The 12,966-nt window shown below is 48.0% G+C and overlaps 1 protein-coding gene and 1 long non-coding RNA gene across 4 annotated transcripts in view; one reads left to right on the forward strand and one right to left on the reverse strand.

Annotated features, from left to right (window-relative positions):
• The window catches only part of NUP50 (nucleoporin 50), a 25,103-nt gene extending 16,462 nt beyond the window's left edge, over positions 1 to 8,641 (reverse strand). The window contains exons 1-4 of one of the 3 annotated variants that reach the window (XR_002343853.1): positions 8,163 to 8,534; positions 4,250 to 4,328; positions 3,954 to 4,055; positions 1,950 to 2,033 (exon numbers count right to left, since the gene is read on the reverse strand). Coding sequence is in view for 2 of the 3 variants with exons in the window: in XM_021091395.1 (XP_020947054.1) it covers positions 1,950 to 2,033; positions 4,250 to 4,318 (153 nt within the window). In the remaining variant the exon portion in view is untranslated. Of the gene's footprint in view, positions 1 to 1,949; positions 2,034 to 3,953; positions 4,056 to 4,249; positions 4,329 to 8,162 lie in introns of all 3 variants that reach the window. The other 2 variants (XM_021091395.1, XM_021091396.1) reach the window with 2 other exon arrangements.
• LOC102161421 lies at positions 8,707 to 11,733 on the forward strand. Its single transcript, XR_001308625.2, has 2 exons — positions 8,707 to 9,102; positions 9,860 to 11,733. It is a non-coding gene; the product is annotated as an uncharacterized LOC102161421 (long non-coding RNA).

Raw genomic sequence — 12,966 nt, forward strand, 5'->3', positions numbered from 1 at the left:
TGAGGACCTCGTTAGAGTTGTTACACGTGCAGTGACTGCTGAATGCTGACCACGTGATTTCAGTTCTCGAGTTCTAAGTCACGTTTTATCCTCTGGAACAGAAGAAAACACTTTACTATACTAAACTGCACTAAGCTAAACTATACTAAACTTAACTACATTACACTAGAAGGAAACCAACAATGGGAAATGTTCCCACCATCCTTAAACGTATGTATGGTCCTACCCACACCTTGACTGCAGGAGCAGCAGGCCTCAGAGCATCTCACATTTCCCTGTCATACTCCTTTCTGACACTCCCTTGCCCTGCTTTTGTACCGCTATACTCATTTTTCCTCTTCGCACTGTCACTCAAACTCTAATTTGTCTAAATCTTTTTTTTTTTTTTTGGCTTGCTTTGCTTTTTCGGGCTATAGCTGATAAGCTATACCACAACCACAGCAACAGCAACGTGGGATCTGAGCTGCACCTGTGACCTACACCACAGCTCATGGCAACGCTAGATCCTTAACCCACTGAGCAAGGCCAGGGATTGAACCCACATCCTCATAGATGAACCCAACTAGTGTTGGGTTCTTACTGCTGAGCCACAATGGAAACTCCTGCCTACTTCTATTCTTATTTCTGCAATTGAATAAGCTCCCTTTAATACAGATCTCATATTTATTACTTTTTTCTATTTGCCAAGGATTTTCACGAGCAGACTAGAAGTTTTTAAAAGCATTTAACAACCCAATCAAAAAATGGGTAGACGATCTATCTAAATAGTTATTTCTCCAAAGATATACAGATGGCCAAGAGGCACATGAAAAAAATGCTCAACACCACTAGTTAGAGAACTGCAAATGAAACCTACAATGAGATAACACCTCACACTGGTCAGAACAGCCATCATTAAAGAGTCTCCAAACACAAATGCTGGAAAGGGTGTGGAGAAAAGGGAACCCTCCTACACTGCTGGTGGGAATGTAAATTGATGCAGCCATTATGCATAACAGTATGGAAGTTCCTTAAAAAACTAAAAATAAGAGTTACCATATGACCCAGCAATCCTACTCCTTGGCATACACCCAGACAAAACCGTAATTTGGAAGATACATGCATCCCAATGTAATAGCGGCACTATTTACAACAGCCAAGACGTGGAAACAACCTAAATGTTAATAGAGAAATGGATAAAGAAAACGCAGGGTGTATGTATGTATATATACACACACAACGCAACATTACTCAGCCCCAAAAGAATGAAATAACGCCATCTGCAGCAATGTGGACAGACCTAGAGATTATCACACTAAGTAAGCCAGAGGAAGACAAATTATCATATGATATCACTTACACGTGGAATATAAAAAAATGATATAAATGTGGAGTTCCCATTGTGGCTCAGCAGAAACAAATCCAACTAGTATCCATGAGGATGTGGCTTCGATCCCTGCACAGTGGGTCAGGGATCTGGGATTTCCCTGAGCTATAGTAGGTCGCACATGTGGCTCAGATCTGGTATCTCTGCAGCTGTGGTGTAGGCCGGCAGCTGCGGCTCCAACTGGACCCCTAACCTGGGAACCTCCGTATGCACAGGTGTGGCCCTAAACAGCAAAAAAAAAAAAAAAAAAAAAGAAAAGAAAAGAAAACAAATGAACTTATTTATAAAACAGAAAGACTCACAGGCATATAAAATAAACTTATGGTTACTAAAGGTGAAGGGGGAATAAATGGATAAATTAAGAGAAAAAACACAGGAAACTATACATTCAGTATCTTATAATAATCATCAACTTAACAACGAAAATCTATAAGTATTTTCAAAAACAGTGTTCTTAACAGATTACATAAAAGACTTACAATTAAAAAAATAAAAAGCATTCATTGATCGGATTGCTCCCACAAGTGGAAATACTCTGTAACTCAGAAATCGAATTAGTGTTTGACTATAAGAAAACACTCACTTCAAATCCAACATTTCTACGTTTTGCTTTCTTTATGGCTCTATTCTTCAAGACCTCCTCACTGGCCACTGAGAATGTTCCCACCTGCATAAGTGCACAAATTAAATAGCAGTAAGGTAAGGCCACAAAGGAGATAAAATGCTGAACAAAAAAAAAAACCTAGACCAGACAAGCTCATCTGATATTTTCTGTTTTTAAAGTACGGTTAATACTGGGAGTTCCCTATGGTCTAGTGGTGAGGACTTGGTGCACTCACTCCTGCGGCCTGGGGTTCAATCCCAGGTCTGGGAACTGAGGTCCCACATTAAGCTGCTATATGCCACAGCCAAGTGATAAAATAAATTAAGTACTGTTCATACTAGTAACACAAATCATGGAGAGGGCAGAATAAACTCAAGCTTACACCTGTTATCTATCTTCTGAATCCCAATGCTAGTCAGGCAAATCCGAAATCTTCCAGAAACTACAAATCCAGGCTGTGATTCCCAGATCAGAGAGAAGAGTGCATTACCCCAAAGCTCTAAGAAGACTGAAACCATCAAAACCTTGGTACAAAATTATTCATGGCCAATTCTTCAAATATTTTAATTAAAAAAAACTTTTTGGTCTTTTTAGGGCTGCACCCACAGGATATGGAAGTTCCCAGGCTAGGGGTTGAATGGGAACTACAGCTGCCGGCCTACGCCACAGCCACGCCAGATCCAAGCTGCGGCTGAGACCTACACCACAGCTCACGGCAACGCGGGATCCTTAACCCACTGAGCGAGGCCAGGGATACGGCCAGGCCACGTCCTTGTGGATACTGGTCGGGTTTGTTATCACTGAGCCGCAACAGGAACTCCTCTTCAATATTTTAAATGTGTTCAAGACATTACCCAGATGCCCAAATCTAGTACCTTACTACCTTGGTTTTTAACCATGGTTTTTAAAAGCTTCATGTCCATAATATATACGTTATTTTAAAGAGGAGTCTTGCCTATTTGCCCATCCGCCAAAAGACCACCAAGGGACGTGGGACTTCAGGTGACCTGTTGGAAAACTACTGCTCTTCTATAGTATATTAAAAGTACCAAGTCCATAATCAGAAAAATGCGGAAAATCTTTGGCTTTACTTCAATTCTTCCTTTACCCTGGAGCCTGGTATAAAATACCCACTGTAAAGAGTTTTCATCTGTACTTATTCCAGATAATGTTAAACTTAGAAGAGACCTCTGTACCCACAGAAGGGCCATTTGACCTCAGCTGATCCAAATTAAATGTAATCTCCTTCCACGTTCACTAGAATCTATCCAAATGGAAGCGCTTTCATTCCTGAAATATTTTAATGTCAAAACAAATCATTCTATGGTAGTCTAAATCTTACAAGGCCCAGAATGTAACACTGCCTAAAACCTGGAAATAACTTAGTTACCAAAGACTTAGTTAAAAAGTACCAGGTCAGTCAGAACTGTTAAACGCCCCATCTTTTAAAAGCCCATATTTGTGACTTTTGTTTCCCAAAACATATTAGTACATACACCTGTTACGGTAAAAACATTAGTCCTAAAGAAGCTTGCAAACACTTTCGCAGACTTTAAAATACATTTTCCATACTCGGCATACTTCTATTAACTTGAAAGGCTAACTTGGTTACAGATTTCATGACTGAGCTGGACTGGGCGTATCACAGTGCTGACAAGGCACTAGAAATGCAGCTGTGTTCTAATCTTCAGGAGAGAAAAATTAAAAGATTTCCCCAGGGAGGATCATTTCATTTTATTAGGAAAGAAACCAGGCCGATCTAAATTCGATTCCTGCCAATGCAATTGTCCACGGGGGGGGGGGGGTTCATAGCTACAGTAGGAAATAAGACAGGCCTCCAAGCGGCATTAGAGTAAGGGAGGCGACCTCAACCTTCCAAAATCGAACCTTGTGAGTTTGGCAAGCCGGGAAGGTGAGGAGGCACCACTTTTCACGTCTGAGCCCTGACACTGAGCTCAGCTTGTGGCCAGATCGTTTACTCACCTCTCCGTCTGGACTAAAGCCATGGGCTTGGAACGCTGCAAGTCTATGAAATTCAGGAGCAAGATGCTTCTACACAGGAGGAGACTATTTCGGGAATAGGTGCTAGGGGAAAAGCACACCCGAGTGTAATGAATTTCTACACTTAGTAGAGATCTTAAGAAACCATACTGTTTCCAGTTCAGGGTGTTCTTAAAAAGGCCATTTAATTAATTTTACCACAGACTCTTCATGAAGAATCCCAAAATGAACTGAAATTTGGGCAGCAGGAAAATATTCTTAGGGAAACTACTTTTTACCTCTTCTGCTTCATCTTCTTGATCCCAATTTCTGTCTGTCAATTCCTTCTCGGCAATTCTTTTGGCCATTTTTTCGAACCTAAAAGTAAAAAAATTACAAGTCATAAGTTCACTTTCCAGACCAGGATATAACTCTTGGGAGTTCCCGCTGTGGAGCAGTGGAAGTCAATCTGACAAGTATCCATGAGGATGTGGGTTTGATCCCTGGCCTTGCTCAGTGGGTCAAGGATCAGGCGTTACTGTGAGCTGTGGTGTACATCACAGATGTGGCTCGGATCTGGCATTGCTGTGGCACTGGTTGGCAGCTGTAGCTCCGATTCGACCCCTAGCCTGGGGACTTCTATATGCCACACCTGTGGCCCTAAAAAGCAAAAAAAAAAAAAAAAAAAAGTTTACTTTCCAGACCAGTGTATAACTCTTAATCAAAATTCACCAGCAGGCACTGCTTTAATGAGAACTTTATAGTACTGTGAGGCTCCCAACATCACAAATCCAACAAAGGATTACACGAGGAGATGATTAAGTCTCCTGAGGAACGCTGGCACTCATTCTGAACAACAATAAAGCAAAGCTATTGGAAATAAAATTAAAATGAAACATGGATTGATTTTCTGGCCATGCCCACTGCATGCAGAAATTCCAGGGTTGAACCTGTGCTACAGCAGTAGCCCAAATCACAGCAGTGACAACAATGGATCCTTAGCTGCTAGGCCCCCATGGAACTCTGTTTTTTTTAAATCAGAAATTCCCTGGTGGCTCAGCAGATTAAGGATCCGGCCTTCTCACTGCTGTGGCCTGGGTCGATCCCTGGCCCAGGAACGTCCACATGCCACATGTGCAACCAAAAATCTGATTGGAAATCTGATCAACAAATATTTAAATAAAAATTACTCTGTGTAAATTATACTTATATATGGTCTTGCTGTAGGCATACTATTTTTAATATTTAACATTCTCTTAAGGATGATCCAGTAAAGTTCAACCTTGTTAAGAATCTGAATAAAGAGTTCCCATTGTGGCACAGTGGAAAGGAATCCGACAAGTATCCATGAGGACGTGGGTTCCATCCCCGGTCTCTCGCTCAGGGTCAGGGATCCGGTGTTGCCATGATCGGTGGTATAGGTCAAAGACGAGGCTTGGATCTGACACTGCTGTGGTGTAGGCCAGCAGCTACAGCTCGATTCGACCCCTACACTACTGCTGTAGCACAGGTTCAACCCCAGGACTTCTGCATGCCGTGGGCATGGCCAAGAAAAATCAATCAGCGTTTCATTTTAATTTTATTTCAAATGGAGTTGCTTTAGTGTTGTTCAGAAGGAGTGCCATTGTTCTGTTACCTTTGCAGTGGATACAAGCACCTATTCAAAGTGGGTGCTTGTGCCTGGAGTTCCCGTCGTGGCGCAGTGGTTAACGAGTCCGACTAGGAACCATGAGGTTTCGGGTTTGGTCCCTGGCCTTGCTCAGTGGGTTAAGGATCGGGCGTTGCCGTGAGCTGTGGTGTAGGATGCAGATGCGGCTAGGATCCTGCGTTGCTGTGGCTCTGACGTAGGCTGGTGGCTGCAGCTCCGATTGGACCCCTAGCCTGGGAACCTCCATATGCCACAGGTAAGGCCCTAAAATGACAAAAGACAACAACAACAACAACAAAATAATTGCGATTATCCCCCCAATCCTAAGATCATATCCTTCACTATTAAAAATAAAACAATAAATGGAGAGTGTTGTTTTGGATTCTTCCCTGACCCACTAGCTAAATGGATGAAAAAAAATCCCATTTTTTGCCCAAAAATTTATCGATTACTTTGGGACACTAGCTAGTGTTCCCGAAAATCAGCCTACATTCCTTCTACCTTTCCCACTCTTATCTCCCCTCAATCAACACAACCCACCTGAAGAAGTTTCTAGAACCTCCTGGTCATTAGATACAAACTTAAACATTACCCACTGCACTTCAGTGTCTACAAAATAAAATCCAGATGCTGGCATTCTAAAGTCCTCCAAAATCTGATCCCCTGTAGGGTAATTACATAAGCCTTTTCAGCTTTTAAAAGTCTCCTACTAACCTCTCAATTTTTCTTTTATAAGCGGTTTTTTTTTTTCTGGTAACAGAACAAATGGGCCTTAAAGTCTCAGATTCTAAGACATAAATGAGAATAAATATAATAATTTTCAGTCATTACCTGCAAATGCTCTTTTTTTAATGCCTTCATCCCCAACACCTGGTCAAGTTTTGCTATTAATCTGTGTCATCCAAAAAACAAACAAGGTATCCTTACACCTAAATCCTTACTAAACTTGAACTGTTCAGAGGCCAGCTCTCTCTCTCTGTGGAGCCTTTTTGGCCATTTTCCTACAGTAACTAACACCACTAGAGGGCAGCAGAGCAGAGAAGTTGAAACAGTCATTTTTGCTATTAACTACTTAGCAGTTACTAAGATTAACTGACAAAAAGAGATGGAGCTGAAAGTGCAAAAATGCAGTAAGAGAAAAGTTTTAACTTCTAACTCATACCCACAAGTGAAAAGATAACTGGCATAAACAACCTAAGTTCAATAGCTGCTTCCATGGTCTATCAGGTGACTAACCAGAGGGCAGGTATCTGCCTCTCACTCACATATACTGGGAATGCCCCACGCCCACACACAGGCAGGTGTTCTAGCTATTGTAGGATCAGAGATCTCAGCACTACACATTCCAGAAACTACTACAAGATGCTAGCATCTAGTTTTGCCATTTTGTTGCTGTAAACCTTGGGCAGGGCACTTAATTTCTGCGCCTCGGTTTCTTCATCTGTAGAACAGGGAGGTGGTATGAAAACTGAATAACGTAAACAAAAAGCACAGTTTAGACCAATGCCTGGAACAGAGGAAGGACTCGATACATATTATTAAAGGAACGAGTTCTGTTAACAGCAAAGATTATAATCTTTTCCTCCCAATCGTCGCTGTAAGTACAGAAAAACAAGATTAACTTGAATTATGAGTCAGGCTTTAAAAAATACTTTGCCAAATCCATATTTTATTTCAAAGCATGAGTCTTCATACAATAAATTTTCTTTTAATGCCTGGGGGGGGGGGAATTCCCTGTACTTAAAAACAGGGAAGGCCTGGCACCTAAAGAGTCTTAAATGCTATTATTCTTAAGATCTTAAATTTCTCGGCTTCTAGTTAAAAATGTTATCAAGTTATGAAATGATTACCAGGTATGAAGCAGACCCTGCGATCGGAAGTCCAAACTTTTGGTAACTGGGCACACCTTTATTTGTGCCTGACACGGTTCGCTTCGCGACCTCTGCTTACCCCGATGCTACCCCATCCTTGGGGGTTAACGTCAACCCACCCCGCTTTGCCCGAAGACTTGACCGCACTTGAGGGTGTGATGCCCGGAGGAACCAGGGTGGACCCCGGGGGCTGAAACGCTAGGGAAAAGGAAACCGCTTCCCACTGGACAGAGCAAAGGGGGGATCCACGGCCTGGGAGCGCGGCGACCAGAGTGAGGCCAGGCCCAGGAGGAGGTGCAGGGGGCGAGGGCAGCGGGACGAGCGCCGAGAGGAATCGCTGGGAAACAGACCGAGAAGGCTTGGCCCGGGCCGCCCCTGCCCGCGCCGCCGCCTGCCTCCGCCGGGGCCACGGGGGCCCCGCTCCCGGGCGGGCCTTAACGCACGTCGGTCACCGCAGCGCCGACGGTCAGCTCCGAGCCCGGCTGGACAAACACCCCGATCGCGTCGCTGCCGACACCCCGCCCCCCCCGCCCCGGTCGCACCCCCGCGCCCCTCCCCCAGCCGGGACCCCGCACCCGGCTCCCCCTCCCAGACCCGAGTCCCGCACCCCGAGCCCGGGTTCCTCCCCCCAGACCCCGGCCTCTGCGCCCGGCCGCCCCCCCTCCCCTTCCGCGCCGCCCGCCCGCCTCTCACCTCCCCGGCGGCCGCCGCAGCCCTCGCCGGGTTGTGGGCGCCGCGAGGCCCGGCCGCGCAGCGGCGATCAGGTGCGAGGGCGCTGCCGCGGCGTTCGGCTCTGAGGCGGCGCGCGGTCGCTTCCGGTGCGCGGAGAGCCTCGAAGGATTCGGTGGTCCGCACGCCCTGAGTCGCCAACACCATGTCCCTCGGGGGCCTCACCCCTCTGTGTTCGGCAGGGATGGGGACAGCCGTCCGTTCAGTCAGAGGCCGCTGAGGGAACAGCGCCCAACACACCCCAGGCCGCCATTTTGTAACTCGAATCTACCCCTCAAAACCAATTCGGAAAAAAGAAGGAAAGAAACGCCCGCGTCGAGCTACTGCGCACGCGCGCCGGAGCCTTGCCTCGCCGCACCTCCCCCAGCGGGCAAAGGGCGTCACGCTGCGCATGCGCCCAGCTGCTTCGAAACCGTCGACCGAGAAACGCACCCGTCTCACGCATGTGCGCGCGCATGCGCACACCCCATGCGCCGGCCTCGCGGGAAGCCGGCAGCGGCGGCCGGGGTTTGCGGGCGTTGGTCACGTGTCGCCCGTCGCCGGCGTTTGAGGCGTTGGGCGCGGGTTGCTTCCGTGGCTGGGCGCGGCTGACATCTGCAAGGCGCCGGGGAGAATGGGGTCAGGCAGGCATCGTGGCCGGGGCTCGTGATGGAAGGCTGACAAGAGACAGGCCATGACTCCCGCAGGCGTGAGTGGACGCCGGTAGAGGCACGACGGGAGCTCGGCGCCGCCGTCCGTCTGCGAGAGCTCCCCGGGTGGCCTTGCCCGGTGGCCGGCAACGTGCCCGCCCGCTGCGGATGCTCGGAAGGCCTGGGATCGCAGAGCCGGGAGGGACGGGCGTGGGCGAGAAGAATGTCACCCCGTTCGTCGCCGTTCTGCGGCCAACTTGTGCTTGTTTTCCGCGGTGGGTGTCATAGAGGCGAAGTGACACCTAATGGGGGTCAATGAAGACGAAATCTGCAAACGCGTTTTTATTTTTAAAAAATTAAAAAAAACTTTTTTAGGGCCGCACCTGCGCCATAGGGAGGTTCCCAGGCTGGGGGGGATTCGGAGCTGCAGCTGCTGACCTACCCCACAGCCACAGCAAAGCGGGGTTAGAGCCGCGTCTGCGACCTACACCGCAGCTCACGGCAACGCCGGATCCTTAACCTACTGAGCAAGGCCGGGACTGAACCTGTGTCCTCCTGGCTGCTAGTCAGATTTGTTTCCTCTAAGCCTAAACGGGAACTTCTGCAAACGCGTTTTTAAATTGTGGGACTAATTCGTGTGTACGGTTCCGGAGTTGTATCGATGCGATTTTGTTTGAGCTGTTCAGCATCTCAAATACCACGGTGTAGTATTTCAAACGGTACAGTGGTGGGTTAAGCTGTACAAAGCAATTCAGTTTTAACTCCTTGCCTAGTGGTTAATAGACACAGTTGGAATTAGACCCATGATTACTTTAGGAAAGTTGCTTTAAAAAAAGAACATTCCCTTTTTGGGGGAGCACCTGCTGCATTCGGAAGTTCCTAGCCAGGGATGGGACCAGAGACCAGAGTCACAGCAGTGACAATGCGGAGTCCTTAACTGCTAAGCGACCAGGGAACTCCCGGAAGAGGAACATTCTTAGAGCAGCGGTTCTTAACCCCCTTCTTTTTTTTTTTTTTTTTTTCTTTTTTCAGAGAGAGCTTTATTGCTATACTTGAAAATGCAAACAAAGTTTGTGCATGCATTCAGGTAGGAAACCAGTGCGTGTAATTTCAGGGTGTTTATGAACCCTCCCCAAAAGCCTATTCAGGGACTCCTGTTAAAGACTGTTTATCTGGATACTAGACTATACATTATAAGAGTTAACAAAACAAAACAAAACGTGGCCCCTATTTGTCCTTTGCCATTCTGTTTACTTCCCCTAGGATAAGACATGCAAAACTGATCTTTGCTGAGCATGTATTTAAAACCAGTACAGGTACCGTACCCAGCCAGGGACCTGCTGTCCTGTACTTTTCACACCTTCCTTGTAAACAGGATGGAGTAGTGTGAGCTGTACGTATGACTCGTGTGACTAACTGTGTCACAAAAGGAGAGATGTCCTGTAGGAGGCACACTCTGAAGTTTTTTTGTTTCATCAACGAAAAGAACACTTTTAAGACCCCTCCGGAGGATATGGGCCTTGGCAAGGCCGTCCAGTTGTGACAGAGCTACGGCCAGCGCCCAGGGCTCACAGCCCAGCATCCCTTGTCACTTCAACAACCGTTGAATGCCTCCTGTTGGGAACTCCACAGATGTTTGGTGTGGAGCTACAAGTGGCCCTCACGTCTTCCAGCGGTCCCAGGTCACCTTTCCCGCACGTCTCAGTGCCTGTGATTGCTCTAAATCCTCACCGCTTAAACCTTTCTCGCCACATCTCTCCCTGTCCCAGCGCCAGCCTCACCTCCTGCCCAGCCATCCTTAGTGCATAATATGCGCTCAACTAGTTCCCAAAGGAATGAACCCTGCTTTTGCTTCATTGAGAGAAACATGATCCCAGGCATTTCTGAGTTAGTTGCCCTCTGACCAGTAGCTTGAATCTTTGGTTCTGTCTCTGTGAAGCTCTTTCATTCCAAACTCTTTCTGGTGCCTTAGAAATTGAACAGTGACTTTTGTTTTTATCATGGAATATAATTACTAGTCAGCTTGCTCTGTCCTTATCATGGAAAGGACCCAGGTAGACTTTATACTCAGCAGTGAAATGCCTCTCTCTGGTTAAAATCACAACTTTTCTGCTTGCAGTAATCCAGCATTTATCTAAGGCTAACCGAGATACTACAATTACTTCTTAATTACATCTTGTGGTGCGAGGTCATTGGCGCCCTTCTCATGCAAATAAAAACGATTTACGCATGTTATAGCACAATAGGTGCTATTCACGGTGGATTTCAGTGCTTCCTAGAACCACAGCTTTAAACCGGCCCTAACTCGGGAGAACTGAGGCCGTTTGTGTGCAACCTCTAGCCCCATTGAATTGGCGACTTTTCATTTAGTGAAGCTCTTTGTCCCTCACTTTATGAAATCGTCCTGCGAAAGCCTGAGCCCCTTTTTTCTGAGATCTGCATTTCAGCAGTCTCTTTGAACTTGCTGCACCTCTGAGGTATGTTTATGGTTTCCAGGCCGGGTCGTTTTCACCTTCATATTCAGGAGACAACCCGGCCCGCTGGTCTACCTAAGTCAAAGTGGGTTCATGGCAACGAAGCTTGCATCCCGCTCTGCTGCTTGAGGTCCGTGACAGGAAACGTTGTCGTGTCGGCTTGGCCGCTGTGCTCTGTCAGAAGTGTCTCTTGAGTCAAGCCTGGTTTCCCCTGGTGAAGAAAACTGCAAGACGACTTCCTGCCGCGGTGCAGGGGACTGAGAGAGCCTGATGCTGGCGGCTCCGGTTGTCGCTGCCGAGGTGGAGGTTCAATCCCTGGCCGGGTGCAGTGGGTTAAAGGATCCGGCGTTGTCTCATCTTCAAACCCTGGCCCGGGAACTTCATGCGCTGCCGAGCAGCTGTTACCCAAAATAAAAACAAAAAAAAAAAGAATTGCAAGGTAATATTTTGTTGAATTGCCGGCGCGTTCTGGCCTTTGTTCTAGGTTGAGAACTTGGAGGTCGCCTTCTCTGGACTTTCAGAAAACATCCAGCCACAGGAGGCTGCACGACCACACGGTGCCCCTCGAGTTAGGGACCTGGGACAGGAAGGGGGTTCTCTCAGCCCAGCAGTGGGGCTGCTGGCAGGGAGGGTGCCGCCGAGGACCCCAGCTGATGGCAACGCACACCTCGTGTGGGTCTGAGTGACCTCTCTGCATCCCGACATGTGGTTGCCCTTGTCTGTTTATTTTGGGTAATTTGTTGACCAATGCCTGTGCCCTGTCCTGGGCATTCTTACCTAAAGAAAAGGGGAAAGGGTTAGGACGAGCGGGCAGGGCCACGCCGAGCTGAAAGAGCGTCCGATGCCTGTCCTGTTCCTCGGCCTGCTGAGCTCGGTGGTGGGTGCTGACAGACGAGCTCCACGGTCGAGGGAAGGCGCGTCGTGAAGGCGGCGGATGAAGAGTGTGGGGCTGTTCGTGCCGGACCCCAGAGCAGGGGATCCTTGTGAGACGACAGCCCTTGGGACTGGAACCCAGCCTGGGACCTGAGCCCATGGTTTTTAAATTAGAGTCACTCACTCACCGTGGCGTCTGGACTTACTGAAGTGCTGGTTCTTTATGCCTTGGCGAAGAAGGAAGTAAGCAAGAGACAAAGTGATGGGCAAGACAGATTTATTAAGATAGGACGCTTGTGAGAGACGCAGGCCCAAGTGGGCAGGCAAGGAGCCTCTGCCCCCCGGGATCAGGGGGTGCAGTTTTAGAGTCCAAGGGAGTGGGGGTGGGAGAAGACCGCCTCTTCCTCTCTCTTGGAGTGGTAGCGCCGAGGGCACCTGACCCTGTGAGGGCAGCCTAGGACTGTCCTGGTGCTTATTCAGATCGGCGGAAGGGCTGACCTTAACCTCCTGCCCTTGGTCTGAACCTGAATGCAGGCGTTATCCCATCCCCCCCCCCTCACACACACATGACCTGAGGCACATCTCACGCCTCCACTCGTCGTCAGGCAACCCTCCTGAGCGGTCACCAACCTGCAGTGATCTCCCAGAGCTCCCCAGGTCCCCCTCCATTCATGGTCCCCACTGGGACCCCCACAACCTCCCGTGTAACTCTTCTTCTCCATCCCTGTCACGTACGTGGTTGTGCTTAGGATCTAGGAAGGTGCCGAGTTCCCCGGACCTGGTCTGTGAGCC

Source organism: Sus scrofa, chromosome 5 (genome assembly GCF_000003025.6).
Source record: "Sus scrofa isolate TJ Tabasco breed Duroc chromosome 5, Sscrofa11.1, whole genome shotgun sequence".
Lineage (NCBI taxonomy): Eukaryota > Metazoa > Chordata > Mammalia > Artiodactyla > Suidae > Sus > Sus scrofa.